Source organism: Symphalangus syndactylus, chromosome 14 (genome assembly GCF_028878055.3).
Source record: "Symphalangus syndactylus isolate Jambi chromosome 14, NHGRI_mSymSyn1-v2.1_pri, whole genome shotgun sequence".
NCBI classification, from domain to species: domain Eukaryota; kingdom Metazoa; phylum Chordata; class Mammalia; order Primates; family Hylobatidae; genus Symphalangus; species Symphalangus syndactylus.
Genome location: NC_072436.2, coordinates 12,516,122 through 12,534,817, shown reverse-complemented (window position 1 = coordinate 12,534,817; position 18,696 = coordinate 12,516,122). Strand labels below are relative to the sequence as shown.

Below are 18,696 nucleotides of genomic sequence, written 5' to 3'. Positions count from 1 at the left end.
GGAGTGCCTGGTGGAGGTGGGTGCCAGGATGGTGGAGAGAGAACAAGGTCAGGGGGACCCTGGGGAGGGATTAGGCAGCTGAAGGGGGTGGGGGTGGCAGCTGCGTTTGCACAGCACTTGACAGCGAATTCAGAGAACTTCGGCTGTCAGCATGGAGGGGTGTGTGCAGGCTGGGCGAGGGTGGAAGGATGGAGAGGGTGTGTCCTAGAGCTGTGACCCAGCCATGTCTAGGTGTGGCCACCGAGGAGACCCCGCTCCCTCCTCTCTTGAGTCTGGCCTGGAGTTTCCTTCTCCTCCCAGCCCGTCCACCTCTCCTCCCTCCCTCTTCCCTTCTCTGTCCAGCCACAGACAGGGCCCACTCCCCTGTCTTATGCAACAGCCAGTGCCCAAGACCCCACAGCCCTGGGGGTGACAAGAGGGAGGGGTCCCGGCCTGGGCAACACAGGAAAACCCTGTCTCTACAAAAAATTTAAAAAATTAGCCAGGCATGGTGGCGCACACCTGTAGTCCCAGCTACTCAGGAGGTGGGAGGGTCAGTTGAGCACAGGAAGTCAAGGCTGCAGCGATCTATGATTGTACCACTGAACTCCAGCCTGGGTGACAAGGCCAAGACCCTGTGTCAAAAGAAAAAAAAGGACCGAGCAGGGTCTCAGCGGTCCCACCCCAGGGTGCTCCAAGCCACACACGAGGCAACTGGGGGAGTAAAAATGCAGACAGAAACCATAGAGCTAGCCACCATAGAAGAAATAGAGAAATCTTCACTGTGGGCAAAAAGTTCATGGGCTGGGATTTTTTTTTTCTTTAAAATATTTTATGGCCTGGTATGGTGGCTCATGTCTGTAATTTCAGCAATTTGGGAGGCCGAGGTAGGCAGATTACTTGAGCCAAGGAGTTCGAGTTCAAGACCAGCCTGGGCAACACGGCAAAATCCCAACTCTACTAAAAATGTAAAAATTAGCCAGGCATGGTGGCAGGCGCCTGCAATCCTAGCTGCTCGGGAGTTTGAGGCACGAGAGTCACTTAAACCCAGAAGGCGGAGATTGCAGTGAGCCAAGATCGCACCACTGCACTCCAGCCTCAGCAATAGAGTGAGACTCTGTCTCAAAAATGAATAATAATTATTTACAACTATAATATTTACCCAAGTGTGGGGAACTTGGGAAATACAAAAATTCATCTGATTGTTGCAGCCATTCTGGAAATGACAACCTTACAGACCTGGAGAAGAGCTTCACAGTCCCCAGGGGCAGGACTGTGGTGGAGGGATAGGAAGGGAATTCCTCTGTTGTAATGGACAATCCGTATCTTGATTGTGGCGGCGTTTGCACAAATCTATATGTGGGATAAAATTGCATGGGAGACCACACACACACACACACACACACACACACACACACACACAAATGGATTCAGGTTTAAAAACATGAAAGGTGAGTACATTCTCTGGTCTAGTTAACAGAGACACCAATATCGATGTCCTAGTTCGCCATTAAGGAGGCTGGTTTTTGTTTTTGTTTTTGTTTTTGTTTTTGTTTTTGTTTTTTTTGAGACAGGGTCCCGCTCTGTCACTCAGGCTGGAGTGCGGTGGTACAATCTTGGCTCACTGTAGCGTCTGCCTTCTGAGTTCAAGTGATCATCCCAGCTCAGCATCCTGAGTAGCTGGGACTACAGGCCCATGCCATCACGCCCAGCTACAATTTTTTTGTATTTTTTGTAGAGATGGGTGGGGGTCTCACTTTGTTGCCCAGGCTGGTCTCGAACTCCTGGGCTCAAGTGATCCTTCCACCTCAGCTTGCCAAGGTGCTGAGATTACAGGTGTGAGCCACCGCGCTGGCCCGTGCACTGTTTTTGCAGCTTCTTACGAGTCTCTAATTATTTCACAATAGAAGCTTTAAGAAAAGAAACGAGAAAGGCGCCCTCCTCTGCCTTTGCTTCCTGCAGGAGCTGCCAGAGCACTGGACAAATACCAAGAAACTGGCCATTCAGGTGAAGCAGAACGTGGCACCACTCCAGGCCAACGAGGTCAGCATCCTGCGGCGGAAATGCCAGCAATTCGAGGTATCGTACCTGGGGCAGGGCGGCCGGATTTCCGGGGAGCAGCGTGGGGCTCACACAGGGCCCTGCGGCATACAGGGTGGGGCCGCCCTCGGGGCAGGTGGCTGCCCCGTGACCCTCTGTACCCTGCACTCTTCTCTCGCAGCTCAAGCAGCATGAGTTCAGGGAGAGGTTCAGGCGCGAGGCCCCGTTCTCCTTCAGCGACCCCAACCCCTACAAGTCCCTCAATAAGGTATTTTTACTCAAGGGTGAGGTCAGGGGGTAAGTCTGGGAACCCCACTGCTTTCTTTTCTCAAGTTATTCTTTCAAGTCCAGAAACGTGGTCCCCACGGGACTGACCTTGGGGCCATACGTGAGTGCTCTTATGTGTACGCGTGCGCATATGTGTACGTGAACATGCAAACCGAGCAGCCCCCAGAACACAGGGTGTCCCCTCTGTGTCTCGCAGCTCAGAGCATGGCTCCAGGCCCATGGCTCAGGCCCCTGAACACCCTGTGTGACCCACAGTCCCTTAGCCTGGCTCCGCCCCCTAATCCCCACTCTGTTCACATTCAGCAGCTTCCTGTCCCCTGGGTTTAACATTCACCTGCCATCCCTCCCTGCCTCCTGCCTCTCCTGACCCACCACATCGGGCAGCAGCCAGGCTTCACTCCTCTTCCCACTGTCCAAGTTCATGGTCACGTCCAGTGCACAAATTCGCACAGCCCTGGACCTGGCAGCCAACTCAAGCTCAAGCCCAAAAGGCCCTTGTGGGCAGGAGCGTGTGGGGTGCTCAGGGCCCAGGGGGGTCCTTGTCAGTTCCTCTTTGCTCCCAGTACAGTACCCAGGTACTGCTGGGCCGGCCCCACCTGCACCTCCGCCTCACAGCCTCTAGCAAATGTGAACCCCAGGGTCCTCAGGGTTGCCCCCCTCTTCCCCTCCCTGAGCTTCGGCTCTTTGGCCTCCAGCTCCAATCCGACCCTCCCTCATGGCCGTTTCCTCATGTCACATTACTCAAGCCACGATGGAGATGCAGCCACTCTCTCCCTAGGGCCCTGGGCTGGGTTTTCTGGAAAGATGGGGTGAGGGGTGCCCCATTCCCATCCAAGGGGAGCTGTGGAGCTCCAGCTGGTGACCAGAGCAGGCGGCCCTGCGTGTCCCTGTGTGTGCACAAGCTCTGAGCCCACCTTTGCCACAGCCTGCCTGTTACGTGTCCACACAAACACACCCAGTAACACCAGGTGCTACGACAGCCAACTCTTAGTCACGGGATTTGAGAGGACACTGGGGATTTTTCCCCTTTGCTTATCTGAATTCTCATTTTCAAAGCATTACTGAAGTCATTTTTAATATGATAAAAATATAATATGAAAGTTGAAGAAATGCTGGGAAATCAGGAACTCCTAGGAGGAAATAAGGCACTTGTACCATGCCCATTGGGAGTCAGTCCCCACCCTGGGGTGGGTGGAGCTCACCCGCCCTCCCCTGAAGGCAGGACCCAGGAGGCCTTGGGGGATGGAGGGCTCTTTCTTCCCTCTGGGTGGGACACTGTTGTATTGACACCTCCTCCCAGAAGGTTTATCAGGGAGGGCACACTGGAGAGACGAGCAGAACGCCGGGGAGTGGGGTGAGGCGCCGCTGAGGGTAGGCAGCCCTACTGACAGCCCCCTCACCGCCCCTAGCAACAGAAGAGCATCTCGGCCATGGAAGGCATCATGGACGCGCTGTCCAAGTCCGGGGGCCTGTTCGAGGTCACCGTCCCAGACTACAAGCAGCTCAAGGCCTGCCACCGGGAGGTCCGCCTGCTGAAGGAGCTCTGGGACGTGATTGTCGTGGTGAGTGCAGGGCACGCCACGCGGGTGGGGCCCGGGGTTCTGCACGGAGCTGTCCCCGGCAACAAGAGGGCAGGCTCCGGGGCACCATTTGGTTGTAAGAATGTGACAACAAGGTTTGTGGTGCTGGGTGGAGGCATCCAAAGGGCCCCGAGATCGCGAGGTGGGGTCCCTCCCCTGAAGCAGATATGTTCACCTCTCTCTGTACGTGGGTGGGGGCTCACTTTCACCTGCCCCCTCTCTTTTTTCCCTCCCTTCATCTTTTTCCTCCTCCTCTTCCTCCTCCTCTCATTCTCTCTCACATCTCACCTGTTTTAAAGAAATTTTTTTAAGTGAGGAATACCGCTTAGTCTGTTCATGGTGCTCTAACAAAACCCCATAAATTGAGTGGCTCATAAACAACAGACATTTTATTCCTCACCGTTCTGGGGGCTGGGAAGTCCACGATCAAGGCAGATGTAATGTCTGGTGAGGACGCACTTTGTGGCTCATAGACAGCACCCTCTCACTGCATCCTCACATAGTGGAAGCGGGGTGGGTGGGGGGTGAGAAATCTCTCCAGGGTCCGTTTTATAAGAGCATGAATCAGGCCGGGTGTGGTGGCTCATGCCTGTAATCCCAGCACTTTGGGAGGCCGAGGCGGGTGGATCACCCGAGGTCAGAAGTTTGAGAACAGCCTGGCCAACATGATGAAACCCTGTCTCTACAAAAAATACGAAAATTAACTGGGCATGGTGGCGTGCATCTGTAATCCCAGCTACTCGGGAAGCTGAGCTAGAAGAATTGCTTGAACCTGGGAGGCAGAGGTTGCAGTGTGCCAAGATCGTGCCGCTGCACTCCAGCCTGGGTGACAGAGTGAGACTCCATCTCAAAAAATAAACACGTAAATAAGAGTACAAATCGCATTCCTGAGGGCCACGCCCCAATGACCTCATCACCTCCCAAAGGCCCTGCCTCCTGATACAAGCTAAGGATTTCAACAGGAATTTTGGGGGGAACATTCAGACCATCAGAGGCTCAATCTATGAGAAAGATTTTGTGGTTTCATCTGTATTTCCTACTGACTAATGATGCCAGCATATTTTCTTTTTTATAAAGTATTTTTATTTATTTTTGAGACAAGGTCCTGCTCTGTCGCCCAGGCTGGGGTGCAGTGGCACGATCTCGGCTGACTGCAACTTCTGCCTCCTGGGATCAAGCAATCCTTCTGCCTCAGCCTCGCAAGTAACTGAGACTACAGGCTTGTGCCCCTACACCTAGCTAATCTTGACACTTCTCTGTAGAGATGGAATCTCGCTGTGTTGCCCAGGCTGGTCTCGAACTTCTGGGCTCAAGCAATCCGTCCATCTCAGCCTTCGAAAGTGCTGGTATTACAGGCGTCAGCCGCCAGTATCTTCTCATGGGCTTATCTGACATCCATATATCCTCCTTGGTGAACTGCATATTCATGTCTTTTGTCCATTTTCTAGTTGACTTTTTTTTTTCTAATTGACTTTTTTAAAGTTTTTTTAATCCAGTTATTTATATAAAGTCCCTTGTAAAAATAAAACACAATAAAAACAAACTGAAAAGGAGGGGCAGGGTAAAATTGAAAAAGGAGGCTGGGCACGGTGGCTCACGCCTGTAATCGCAGCACTTTGGGAGGCCAAGGCAGGTGGGTCACCTGAAGCCAGGAGTTCAAGACCAGCCTGGCCAACATGGTGAAACCCCGTCTCTACTAAAAATACAAAAATTAGTTGGGCATGGTGGCAGGTGCGTGTAATCTCAGCTACTTGGGGGGCGGAGGTTGCAGTGAGCCAAGATCTCGCCATTACCCTCCAGCCTGGGGGACAGAGTGAGACTCCGTCTCAAATAAATAGATAAGAAAAAGGAGGCTGGGTGTAGTGGCTCATGCCTATAATCCCAGCACTTTGGGAGGCCGAGGCAGGTGGATCACTTGAGTTCAGGAGTTCAAGACCAGCCTGGGAAACGTAGCAAGACCCCTGTTTCTACTAAAAATACAAAGAAATTAGCTGGGTGTGGTGGTGTGCACTTGTGATCCCAGCTACTCAGGAGGCTGAGGTGGGATGATCACTTGAGCCCAGGAGGTGGAGGCTACAGTGAGCTATGATGGTGCCACTGCACTCCAGCCTGTGCTATAAGAGTGAGACCCTATCTCAAAGAAAAAGGAAAGAAAGGAAGAATTTAATGCTTTTTCTCAGTCTCCTCTTTACCAAAAGAGCTTCTAGCTTTTCCACCACTTTTTCAGCATTATTATTTTTGCCCTGTCCTTTCTTTTGTCTCTTTTGGATGTCTTTTTTGCATTCTCTGAACTTGGGAATTTCCATGCATGCTCAGCGTTCAGGAAGCGGCCGGCCAGCAGCTCTGGCCTGGGCGCTCGTGGGTGAAGTCGGCGTGGGTGTTGCAGACCCAGGCACGGTGGCTGCCTGCGTTGGGCTTCAGCTCCATCATGGGCATGACTTAGGGGCTGGCAGATCTTCAGGGTCTGGTGCCTCCTGATGAAGCCCCTTTCTCCTTGTGCTTCAGGAACTTGACGTTGCCAGTGCCTCCGCCCTTCCATTCCGGAAGATTGTTCCCTGAAACAGATCAGAATAGTTTCACTCACATTTTAAAAATTCCCTCTTCCTCTTCCTCTAGCATTTTAATTTCTTGCTCAGGAATAGAAACCATTGGCTCATACTGAGGGTCCTGGTTGGACTTGTCTGCATTCTCAGTGGAGGTATTGTGGTTCTCGTGAGCGTCCTCGGTAGCCGCCATGGTGGCCGTGGCTCGGCTCAGCTGGGCTGGGTTCTCCATGGCCACTGCAAGCCCCTTCCCTCTGCAGCCAGCACCTTCCTCCCGCCGGCAACCAAAACTAAGTTTTTTACTGTTAAAATTTGAGCGTTCTTTATATGTTCTAGAATCTAGCTATTTGTCAGGCTGTGGTTTGCAAGTAATTTCTCCTAGTCTGTTACTTGTCTTTTCGTTCTCTTAACAGGGTGTTTTGCCGAGCAAGAGTTTTAGTATAATTTTGGTTTTTTTTTGAGACAGAGCCTCTCTCTGTCGCCCAGGCTGGAGTACAGTGGCACCATCTCAACTCACTGCAACCTCTGTCTCCTGGGTTCAAGGATTCTCTTGCCTCAGCCTCCTGAGCAGCTGGGATTATAGGCGCGCACCACCACACTTGGCTAATTTTTGTATTTTTAGGAGAGATGGGGTTTCATCATGTTGACCAGGCTGGTCTCCAATTCCTGAGCTCAGGCAATCCACCCGCTTTGGCCTCCCAAAGTGCTAGGATTACAGGCGTGAGCCACCATGCCCGGCCAGTTTTAGTATAATCTTTAATTAAATCTTTAAAGTTTTTAATATGAAACTTGGATATAATCCATTTTATCAATTTTTCCTTTCATAGATTATGAACTCTTTTCCTAGATCCTAAAGATTTTTTCCTATGCTTTTATAGTTTTCTGCTTTCTGTTTGTCTATGAGCCATTTTGAGTTAATTTTTGTATAAGGAGTGAGGTTTATTGGGTTAAGGTTCACTTACTATTTTTGTTTGTTTGTTTATGGATGTCTAACTGCTCCAGCACTGTTTGTAGACAAGTCGGTCCCTCCATTAAACTTTTTTTTTTAAGATGGAGTCTCGCTGTTGTCACCCAGGCTGGAATGCTGTGGTGCGACCTCAGCTCACTGCAACCTCTACCTCCCGGGTTCAAGCGATTCTCCTGCCTCAGCCTCCTGAGTAGCTGGGCTTACAGGCACCCACCACTACGCCCAGCTAATTTTTGTATTTTTAGTAGGGATGGGGTTTTGCCATTTTGGCCAGGCTGGTCTTGAACTCCTGACCTCAAGCGATCCACCCGCCTCGGCCTCCCAAAGTGCTGGGATTACAGGCGTGAGCCACAGCGCCTGGCCCCGCTCCGTTTAATTTATTTTGCCTCTTTGTCAAAAGTCCGTTGGGCACCTTAGACTGCTGCTGTTGATGGGTTCTGTGCTCTGTTCCATTGGTCTCTGTGTCTATCCCTCCATGATACTGCACAGTCTTGATTCCTAGAGTGATCTAGTAAGGTTTGTTATCAGAGCAATTCCTCCCACTGTATCCTTTTTTGTCAAGATTGGTTTGCTCTTCTAGGACTTGTACTTTTCCATATACATTTTAGAATAAGCTTGCTATGCTTTAAAAAAAAAAACCTTATTGGAGTTTTTATAGGAATTGCATTAAAACTATTAATTTGTGGAGAACTGACATGTTGACTCTGTCCCTCAGTCCATAACTTAGTGTATCTCTCCATTTATTTGACTCTTCTTTGATTTTTTTGTGATTTCATTTTGTTACAGCATTTAAGATCCTACGCATGTTTTGTTACATTTATACCTCATATGTCTTTCCTTTTCTTTTTAGAAGTGATTGTATTAATAAGTGGCATTGCGTCTTAAATTTTGGTTTGCACGTTTGGGTATTTACAAATGTGAATAATTTTTGTGTGTTTGTTTTCATCTTGTGACCTTGCTAAACTCACTAGTTCTAGGATGGCTTTTTTAGACGCCTTAGGGATTTTGTACATAGACAATAATGTCATCTGCGAATAGGAACAGTTTTATTTTTCCTTTCCATTCTGTATGTCTTTTACTTCTCTTTCTTGCCTTATTGCAGTGGCCTGAACTTCCAGTACTCTGTTGAATAAGAGTGGTGAGTTCACACATCCTTGCGTTGTTCCCAATCTAAGAGGAAAACCACTTTGCCATTATGTATATTAGCTGTAAGTTTTCAAACTGAGGAAATTCTATTCCTTTTTTTTTTTTTTTTAGAGTATTCATCATGAACAGGTGTTAGATCTTGTCAAATTTTTTTGTGTCTGCTGGTGTGATTGATTTTTGTTTAGTCTGCTAAGATAGTGGATTACATTGACTTTTTTTTTCTTGAAACAGAGTTTCGTTCTATCGCCCAGGCCTGGAGTGCAGTGGTGTGATTTTGGCTCACTGCAACCTCTGCCTCTCAGGTTCAAGCGATTCTCCCACCTCAGCCTCCTGAGTAGCTGGGATTACAGGCACCCACCACCACACCCAGCTAATTTTTTGTATGTTTAATAGTGACGGGGTTTCACCATGTTGGTCAGGCTGGTCTTGAACTCCTGACCTCAGGTGATCCACCCGCCTCGGCCTCCCAAAGTGCTGGGATTACAGGTGTGAGCCACCGTGCCCGGCCATTTGCATGAGATTTTTAGTTACAAATTCAATTTCTTTAATGGCCACATAGGCTTGTTCATGTTGGTCTGTTTCAAACTTGTGAAAATCTTGGTAGTGAATTTGGGTAGCTTGTGGTTTTTGAGGAATTGGTTTATTTCTTCTAAATTGTTTAATTCAAGCAAGCATAAAGTTGCTTATCCTAGTTCCATACTATCCTCTAAATGGCTGCAAGCTCTGCAGTGGTATCTTCTATTTCATTCCTAGTATTGGTGACTTACGTCTTCACTCTTTTCATCTTTGTTGGTCATAATAGAGGTTTATAAACTTCACTGATTTTTCAAAGAACCAGATTTTTGTTTAATTTTTGTGTTGTTTTATTTTAAATTTCATCAGTTTCTGACCTTTATTATTTTGTTCCTTCCTTTGCTTTGGGTTTATTTTGCTCATTTTCTAGTTTATTGATGTAGAAACTTAGATTATTGATTTGAGACCTTTTCTCTTTTCTAAAGGAAACACTTAGTGCGATAAAATTTCCCTCTCTACATTAGCTGTGCCCCACATATTTTGATATTACATTCAGTTCTGTGTGTTTTTTAATTTCTTTTGAGGCTTCCTCTTTGACCCATGGATGATTTAGAAGTATATTTTACATTTCTTTTTTTTTTTTTTTTTTTTTTTTTTTTTTTTTTTTTTTTTTTTTTTTTTGAGACGGAGTCTCGCTCTTTCATCCAGGCCAGACTGCAGTGGCGCTATCTTGGCTCACTGCAAGCTCCGCCTCCCGGGTTCACGCCATTCTCCTGCCGCAGCCTCCCAAGTAGCTGGGACTACAGGTGCCCGCCACCACGCCCGGCTAATTTTTTGTATTTTTAGTAGAGATGGGGTTTCACCGTGTTAGCCAGGATGGTCTCGATCTCCTGACCTCATGATCCACCCACCTCGGCCTCCCAAAGTGCTGGGATTACAGGCGTGAGCCACCATGCCCGGCCTATATTTTAAATTTCTAAGTGTTTAGAGATTTTCCTGTTTCCTTTCTATTATTGATTTCTAGTTTGGTTCCATTATGGTCAAAGAACACACTGTATATAACTCTCATTATTTTAAATGTAGTAAGCTTTATTTTATGGATCAGGATACAGTCTGTCTGGGGGAATGTCCCACAGGCGCTTGAACAGAATGCGTATTCTGCTTTTGTTGGGCGGAGTGTTTTATATGTGTCAATTAGATCCTGTTGGTTGGTTGTGTTGTTCTGTCCTTTTATAGTCTTGCTAATTTTCTGTCTAGCAATTCCATAAACTGCTGAGAGTGGGTTGTTGAAATCTCTCCAACTCTAATTATGGATGTGTTTATTTCTCCTTTCAGCTCGATCAGTTTTTGCTTTGTGTATTTCGACGCTCTGTTGCTTGGTGCGTACAGATTTGGGATTATTGTCTTCTTATAGGTTGATCCTTTTCCCCATCATATAATGTTCCTTTTGTCTCTAGGAATTTTCTTTGCTCTAAAGTTGGCTTTATCTGATACTAGTATAGCTACCTCTGTTTTTTCTATTGTTTTTGACTAGTGTTCATCCTGATCTTTTTCCATTTTTAAATTTTCAAGCTACCTATATTTTTGTATTTGAATTGAGTTTCTTATATACAGCATAGGGTTGGGTCATGTTTTTTCATCCACTCTGCCAGTCTCTGGCTTTTAATTGATGTATTTAGACCATTTTGCGTTTAAGATAATTATCGTCATGTTAGAGCCTATGTCTGCCATTTTGTTTTCTGTTTGTTCCCTTTGTTTCTTATTCCTCTGACTCTCTTTTATTTTAACATTTTTAGGATCCATCCTGATTTATTTAGAGTGATTCTGAACGTAGCACTTTATATAGTTTTCTTAGTGGCTGTTTGACAGTCACTGATATCAACACTTTGTCACTTTTGAGTGTAGAAATCTTACTTCCATTTAGATGTCTTTGCCCTCACCTCTGCCCCTCTTAACTATAACATAACTGTCTTAAGTATTTCCCCATATGAGCAGTCTTCCATGGTCTTGTTTGTTGTGATATGTCCAAGGTTTTTCAGTTGTAAGAGAGAGAAGCTGGAAGTAACAGGGCTGCTCCATCTTGTCAGAAATGAAAGAACTAACAACTTTTTAAAGAATGCCAGCAGGCTTTTTATTTGGGTCAGATGCTAAGACAGCCCTGAGGAAATGGGAATTTGGGTAGGTTGTGGAGCGGTGATATTCAGGGAGAAGAAGAGGCATTTCGGGAGCCTGGGACTTTGCCAAACAAGGGCAGTCTGGATCATGTCTCTGTAGGCTGCTTTGTGGCCTCCCAGGCAGCAGAAAGATAAGGACAGGCCAAGTCTTGGTGTGTGAAGGGGGGCTGGACTCCAAGCACGGGGCCTCTTTTTCTCAAGTATTTCTTCTTTTGTGTATGTGCATATGTTGGTTTCTGCCATTCTGTCTCCTCTTCGCTTATCTGTTTTCAAAAACAGTTGAACTCTTTCCTCTTTTACTTTTCTGAATGAACTTTTTTCAAATCCGGCCTGGTGTGGTGGCTCACACCTGTAATCCCAGCACTTTGGGAGGCCAAGGTGGGTGGATCACTTGAGGCCGGGGAGTTTGAGACCAGCCTGGCCAACATGGTAAAACCCCATCTCTACTAAAAATATAAAGATTAGCTGGGTGTGGTGACATGTGCCTGTAGTCCCAGCTACTGGGGAGGCTGAGGCAGGAGGATCACTTGAACCCAGGAGGTGGAGGTTGCAGTGAGCTGAGATCACGTCACTGTACTCCAGCCTGGGAGACAGAGTGAGTGAGACTCTGTCTCAAAAACAAAAGAATCATTTGTCAAATCTTCCTCCCCTCCAAAAGGAAGCTATTATGACTTTAAATGGAATTGAATTAACTCATTTGAGGAAAATTAATCTCTTGGCAGTATTCCATGTTCACATACAACAGCATGCTCTGTCTCTTATTTAATTTTTAAAATACATTGTAGTAAATGTCTTCATGCTGACCATACTGAGTCTACATATTTCTTACACAGGGGGAGAAACATATTTGGAGTCACAGGCTTTATTACAGCCAGGCCTTAACAGAAGCTACAGATTGAAGGCTTCTTGATACTTTTTCAACAATTAACTGATGTTGAGTCTCTCTCTCTTTTTTTTTTTTTTGAGACGGAGTCTCACTCTGTGGCCCAGGCTGGAGTGCGGTGACGTGATGTCCACTCGCTGCAACCTCTGCCTCCCAGATTCAAGTGATTCTCCTGCCTCAGCCTCCCCAGTAGCTGGGATTACAGGCACCTGCCATCACGCCCGGCTAATTTTTGTATTTTTTTAGTAGAGATGGGGTTTCACCATGTTGGTCAGGCTGGTCTCGAACTCCTGACCTCAGGTGATCCACCTGCCTTGGCCTCCCGAAGTGCTGGGATTGCAGACGTGAGCCGCCGCACCTGGCCTCAAGTTTCTTTTACATGAGTGGCATTACAGAACATAGCGGGCATCTGAGAGAATGGGATATATGCTTTCCCATGACAAAAAATTGTTTGCGTAGACAGGAGAATAAAGTCCACATTTCCCAGGAGATGACAGCATTTGCAGTCAGGATAATTCAAGAAAAACTATCCAAAACACACTAGCCAAGACATTTTATGATAATAGGATGCAGGGTAATCTCGAACCTGCCAGAAAAAGCCATCAACTCCTATGTAGATTAAGGTTTCAAATCATCCTATCTTCAAGGCAAACATCTTGTAAACACTCCTAGTTTTTACTTTCTCAAGCACAGATGTTTCTCGAGTCCAGATCTTCTCACTGTAAGTGCCCGTGTCAACAATCTCTCATTCCCTCAATGACTAGCAGTTTCCAGCTTCACAGCCATTTTCATGTTTATACTGTTGGTGGGGTTATTGCTGGGTAGTTTGTATATTTTGTTTCATACTGTTGTGAATGAAGTTTCTTCTGTCATCTTTTTATCAGTCAGTGGAAGCTGGGTTACTGTGCAGTAACAACCCCACACATCTCTCTGTACTGAACAAAAGTGTATTTCTCATTCATGCAAAGTGCATGCTGTAGTTCCAAGCAGTTGTTTCCTGGGAAGCTACCTGCCAAGGACCGGTTCCACAGTGCAGGCTGTGTTTCAGCGATGCCCCTTCGTGATTGCCAAGGCAGGCAAGGGGAACGCCAAGCTGGGTATTGTCAGGCATCACTCACCTTTCATTGGCCAAGACAAGCTACGTGGACATACTGAGAAGTGAGGGAAAACTGGGTCCTGGCCAGCAACAGCAGGGCCCTAATACAGGCTTTTGCTAAAATGCCTTTTAACTGCTAACTTTTATTTTTATGTATTTATTTTTGAGACGGAGTCTCACTCTGTCACCCAGGCTGAAGTGCAGTGGCATGATCTCGGCTCACTGCAGCCCTCGTTTCCCAGAATCAAGTGATTCTCCTGTCTCAGCCTCCCAAGTAGCTGGGATTACAGGTGTGCACCACCACACCCAGCTAATTTTTGTATTTTTAGTACAGACGAGGTTTCACCATGTTGGTCAGGCTGGTCTCGAACTCCTGACCTCAAGTAATCTGCTCACCTCGGCCTCCCAAAGTACTGGGGTTGTAGATGTGAGCCACCGTGCCCGGCCAACTGTTAACTTTTAAATCTTACCTTTTGTGATGCCACGGTTGTTTTTTCTTGTATCTAATCGCTTTATTGATTTCGGGTATTCGTTCTAAATATTCCTCACTGGGCTTTGCTCCCTGCAAGTAAGTGCAGAAAGGTAAGAGAGTTGTCTTCCTGAACCCTCCTTGACAAGAGTGGAAGGAGAAACGGGATGTTTTTGTTTCAGGTAAATACCAGCATTGAGGACTGGAAGACCACCAAGTGGAAAGATATCAACGTTGAGCAGATGGACATAGATTGTAAGAAGTTTGCCAAAGACGTGAGGTCTTTGGACAAGGAGATGAAAACCTGGGATGCCTTCGTGGGGCTTGACAACACCGTGAAAAACATGATCACATGCCTGCGTGCCGTGAGCGAGCTGCAGAACCCTGCCATTCGGGAACGCCACTGGCAGCAGCTCATGCAGGCCACCCAGGTACCACGCGCCATGGCGGGTGGAGGGGACTGCCCCTGGCGGCCAGCCCTGCTGCAGGATGGGCTGGCCTGCACTGCCTAGCCAAGGTGTTCAGGACCCAATGCTGGTAAAGCCGATGCGGGCAGGGCTGGCTTCGTGCACAAGTGACCTGTGCAGTCACACAGGGCTCCATGCTGGTTGGGGGTGGTGGGTGGTGGGGCAGGCTCCGTTTACCATCTCAACTTCACCACTTCACCATCTCAAAATTCTTAGTAATTTTCTTTTTTTTTTTGAGACGAAGTCTTGTTCTGTCACCAGGCTGGAATGCAGTGGCACGATCTTGGCTCACTGCAACCTCCGCCTCCTAGGTTCAAATGATTCTTCTGCCTCAGCCTCCCAAGTAGCTGGGACCACAGGCGCCCACCACCACACCCAGCTAATTTTTGTATTTTTAGTAGAGACGGGGTTTCACCATATTGGCCAGGCTGGTCTCAAACTCCTGACCTCGTGATCCACCCACCTCAGCCTCCCAAATTGCTGGGATTCCAGGCATGAGCCATCGTGCCAGCCAATTCTTAGTAATTTTTGAACAGGAGTTCCCGCATTCCATTTTGCACTGGGCCCTGCAAATTAGGTAGGCAGTTCCGGTTGTAGAATGCATGTTCATAAGGCTCAGGAAGTTTGGGGCAAATGAACAGCTTCACTGGGGTCCTCATGACCCCAGGAACTCAGAGTCTTAGCACCTGAACCTTTCCAGGAATATCCCGCAGTACTGGCAGGCACTGGCCTTGACACCTCCTGAAGGCTAACAGGAACACTCCCCTCCCTCAGCCAACACTGAACAAAATGACTTTAAGCAGCTACTCTGCAGAGGCCCCACCTAGCTGCAAAGCATACAGAGAGAAAGGAGACATGGCCCCTGCTCTCCAGGAAGCAAAGAAATAATAGTGCTGGCAATTGCAGCGGAGGAAAAAAATTATTTTTCCATCTGTCCATCTTAGGTTCCCTGACTGGGGCTCCTGTAAATTAGACTGATGAGAGACAGATTAATTAGAGGAAAGCCAGGCACGGTGGCTCATGCCTGTAATCCCAGCACCTTGGGAGGCCGAGGTGGGTGGATCACTTGAGGCCAGGTGTTTGAGACCAGCCTGGCCAACATGGCAAAACCCCATCCCTACTAAAAATACAAAAATCAGCCGAGCATGGTAGCGCACACCTGTAGTCCCAGCTACTTGAGTGGCTGAGGCAGGAGAATCACTTGAACCTGGGAGTTGGAGGTTGCAGTGAGCCGAGATCATGCCACTGCACTCTAGCCTGGGTGGCGACAGAGTGAAACTCTGTCTCTAACAAAATAGGAGAAGACCAGGAAAGAGAAGGGGAGTCTCTACAGAATGTTGATTTCCCCTGCAAGAGACAGCTTTGCAGGACTATTTTAAACTATGTCAAAGAAAGATATTTTGGGGTAAAATACTGCAATGTCTTTCAGGGCCTGCTGTCTGTCATGTGATGTATCACGTTGCTACAAACATTCTGTTAGGTCAGTCTGAGGATCTCTGTGCTGATGTTAATGCTGGTCAGCTGTGCCTGAATCCCAAAGGGAGGGGGGTATAATGAGGCCTGTCCCCCAACTCCTTTCCCCTCATGGCCTGAACTCGTTTTTCAGGTTTACTTTGGAATGCCCCTAGCAGAGAGGGGGTTCATTCAATTTGTTCGGGGCCTTAGGATTTTATTTTTGCTTTACAGCAGGATGAGGTGAGCTTCAGTAAGGTGCATTGTGTAGATTCTTCCCCTTCCTCTGGGCTGATAAGGGGCTAAAGATGTCTGCATCAATTTTTTTTGTTTTTGAGATGGAGTCTCACTCTGTCGCCCAGGCTGGAGTGCAGTGGCATGATCTGGGCTCACTGAAACCTCCACCTCCCAGGTTCAAGTGATTCTCCTGATTCAGCCTCCCGAGTAGTTGGGATTATAGGCACAGGCCACCATGCCTGGCTAATTTTTTGTATTTTTAGTAGAGACAGATTTTCACCTTGGCCAAGCTGGTCTCAAACTCCTGACCTCAGGTGATCTGCCCGCCTCGGCCTCCCAAAGTGCTGGGATTACAGGCGTGAGCCACCGTACCTGGCCTCCATTGATTAACTTCTATTGTTCTTGGTAGGGGGGGTGGTGGGGCTCCTTGGCAAATTTATTTCCTGCTTGTAGGCAAATAGGGGGAGGGCAGAGAGCTTCTCTTGTATCTGCTGCTTCTCAACTGCCTTCAGCTCAAAATAACCCTTAAGCCAAAGTGGCATATTTTGGTGGCAAATTCTGCCAACCTTCGTGATCAGGTTTGAATGCCCAGTGCAGGAGATATTCAGTGATGATCCCGAGACCTAGAGGAGGGCGCCACCTTCAAGGGGTGAAAAAGGGAAGGAAAATCTCTGAATGAGTGTGAAATTTGGCTTGGGCCTTGGGAGTAAGAGCTGTGAAGACAAGCAGAAAGGCTGGGACGGGGCTCGGCATGAAGCAAATGCGAGAACATACTCCAAGGACCAAGGGCAGCGTGGCCCAAAGCCTGCACAGCGGGAAGGCTTAGCCCACGGCTTCCCAAGAGATCCCTACCTATGCAGGAAGTAGGAGAATGGGGACAAATGGTTCCCTCCATCTCTCATTAGGTCCTGGCCAGCCCAGGAGGGCATCCACCTAGGAGGAGCATTAGAGGCTCCCGTTCCGCCCCCTCCACACTGTCCAGGGCTCTTCTGCTGCTCCCTAGGCCCGAGGAGGGAAAAGCAAACCCTGAGGGCCCAGGGGCACCTGCTTGCTCCCCGGGGATTTGTGTGTCCGGGTGTCTGGGAGCCAGCCTCTGGGGGTGCCTCTCGAGTGTTGAGACAAAAGATTTCCCAGATGCCTGGCAACAGGCTCATGTGTCCCATCCAGATGCCCTGGGAGAGATGCTTGGGCGGTGATAAACAACCAGCTAAATATCTCCATGAAAGGAGCTGGGCACAGCTGAGGTCTTGGTGAGCCTCAGGCAGATATGTCCCCAAATGTGATCAGAGATGCGAGGTTCCATCTGTTGGTTAAAATTCCATGGTGGGCTCAGAATTGATGCTCAGAAACGTCTGACTATGTGACACCAAGAAGAATATTAGACAAGGGACGTGGAAGTGATTTGGGAAGTGGGTGGCACTAGGCAAGTACCTGGTATGTTGGTGCTAGAGTAATGGTGATTTGGTACTAGAGTAACAGTGATTTGGTACTAGAGTAACAGTACCTGTGATTCAGCCACCGCCACAGAGTGCCTGCTGTGAACGCGGCAGCTGCTGGAGGTGGTGGATTCGCTTCCTGGGGCTGCCATGACATGCCAGAGGTGGTGGATTCGCTTCCTGGGGCTGCCATGACAAAGGACCACAAACTGGAAGGCTTAAAACAGCAGACCTAGCCAGGGGTGCAGTAGCTCACGCCTGTAATCCCAGCACTTTGGGAGGCTGAGGCAAGCAGATCACTTGAGTTCAAGAGTTTGAGACCAGCCTGTCCAACTTGGTGAAACCCCATCTCTACTAAAAATACAAAAATTAGCTGGGTGTGGTGGCGCGTATCTGTAGTACCAGCTACCCGGGAAGCTGAGGCAGAAGAATCGCTTGAACCGGGGAAGTGAAGGTTCCAGTGAGCCGAGATCACGCCACTGCACTCCAGCCCGGGTGACAGAGCGAGACTCCATCTCAAAAAAAAAAAAAAAAAAGCAGACTTGTGTTCTCTCACAGTGCTGGAGGCCAGGACTCTGAAATCAGGGTGTCAACAGGCTGCACTCTCTCTAAAGGCTCCGGGGGAGGGTCCTTCCTGTCTCCTCCAGCTTCTGGGGGCTCCAGGCATTCCTTGGCCTGTGGCTACATCACGCCTGTCTCTGCCTCGGTCTCCACAAGACCCTCTGTTCTGTGTGACTCAGATCTCCCTCTCCTTCCTGTCATGAAGATGCTTGGCCCTGGATTTATGTCTCACCGGAAAATCCAGGATGAACTCACCTCAAGATCCTTAGTATCTGCAAAGACCCTGTTTCTAAATAAGGTGACAAGCAAAGGTTCTGCACAGACATGAATTTTGGGGGGGCCACAATTCTGCCCGGTGCTGGTGGGTTCCGCTGTTACGCGGTTTTACAGGGAAGGAAGGTGAGGCTTGGAGAAGTCACTTCCTCAAGTCCCAGAGCTGAAAAAGGGAGAGCAGAGCTCGCCTCCCTCCCTCCAACAGCCTGGGATCGCGCCCCGGCAGTGGCTCTCCGTGAAGGATGATGACGTCTGCCCACTGCAGAGTGCACATGACCCGAAATGAATCCTGTCTGGTTTTTTCCCTTAGGTGAAATTTAAAATGTCAGAAGAGACGACCCTGGCAGATTTACTGCAGCTGAACCTCCACAGTTACGAGGATGAGGTCCGCAACATCGTGGACAAGGCCGTGAAGGAGTCGGGCATGGAAAAGGTAGGCCGTGCTGGTGGCGCTGTCTGTGCAACGTGGGATCAGCCTGAAACTGCCCCCCTCCACTGAGAGCACCCAGAGGGGTCCCGCAGCCCCACGGCATTCAGGGGAAGTCTGGGGGGCCTTTCTTACCCAACCTGTGACAAATCTTAAAAAATACTT

The 18,696-nt window shown here is 48.4% G+C and overlaps 1 protein-coding gene across 1 annotated transcript in view; it reads left to right on the top strand.

The window, feature by feature from the left end:
• Positions 1–18,696, top strand: part of DNAH17 (dynein axonemal heavy chain 17) — a 152,947-nt gene that overhangs the window by 48,776 nt on the left and 85,475 nt on the right. The window contains exons 23-27 of the mRNA XM_055240980.1: positions 1,942–2,058; positions 2,201–2,287; positions 3,717–3,869; positions 13,861–14,109; positions 18,415–18,537. Coding sequence (XP_055096955.1) covers positions 1,942–2,058; positions 2,201–2,287; positions 3,717–3,869; positions 13,861–14,109; positions 18,415–18,537 — 729 coding nt within the window. The remainder of the gene's footprint in view (positions 1–1,941; positions 2,059–2,200; positions 2,288–3,716; positions 3,870–13,860; positions 14,110–18,414; positions 18,538–18,696) is intronic.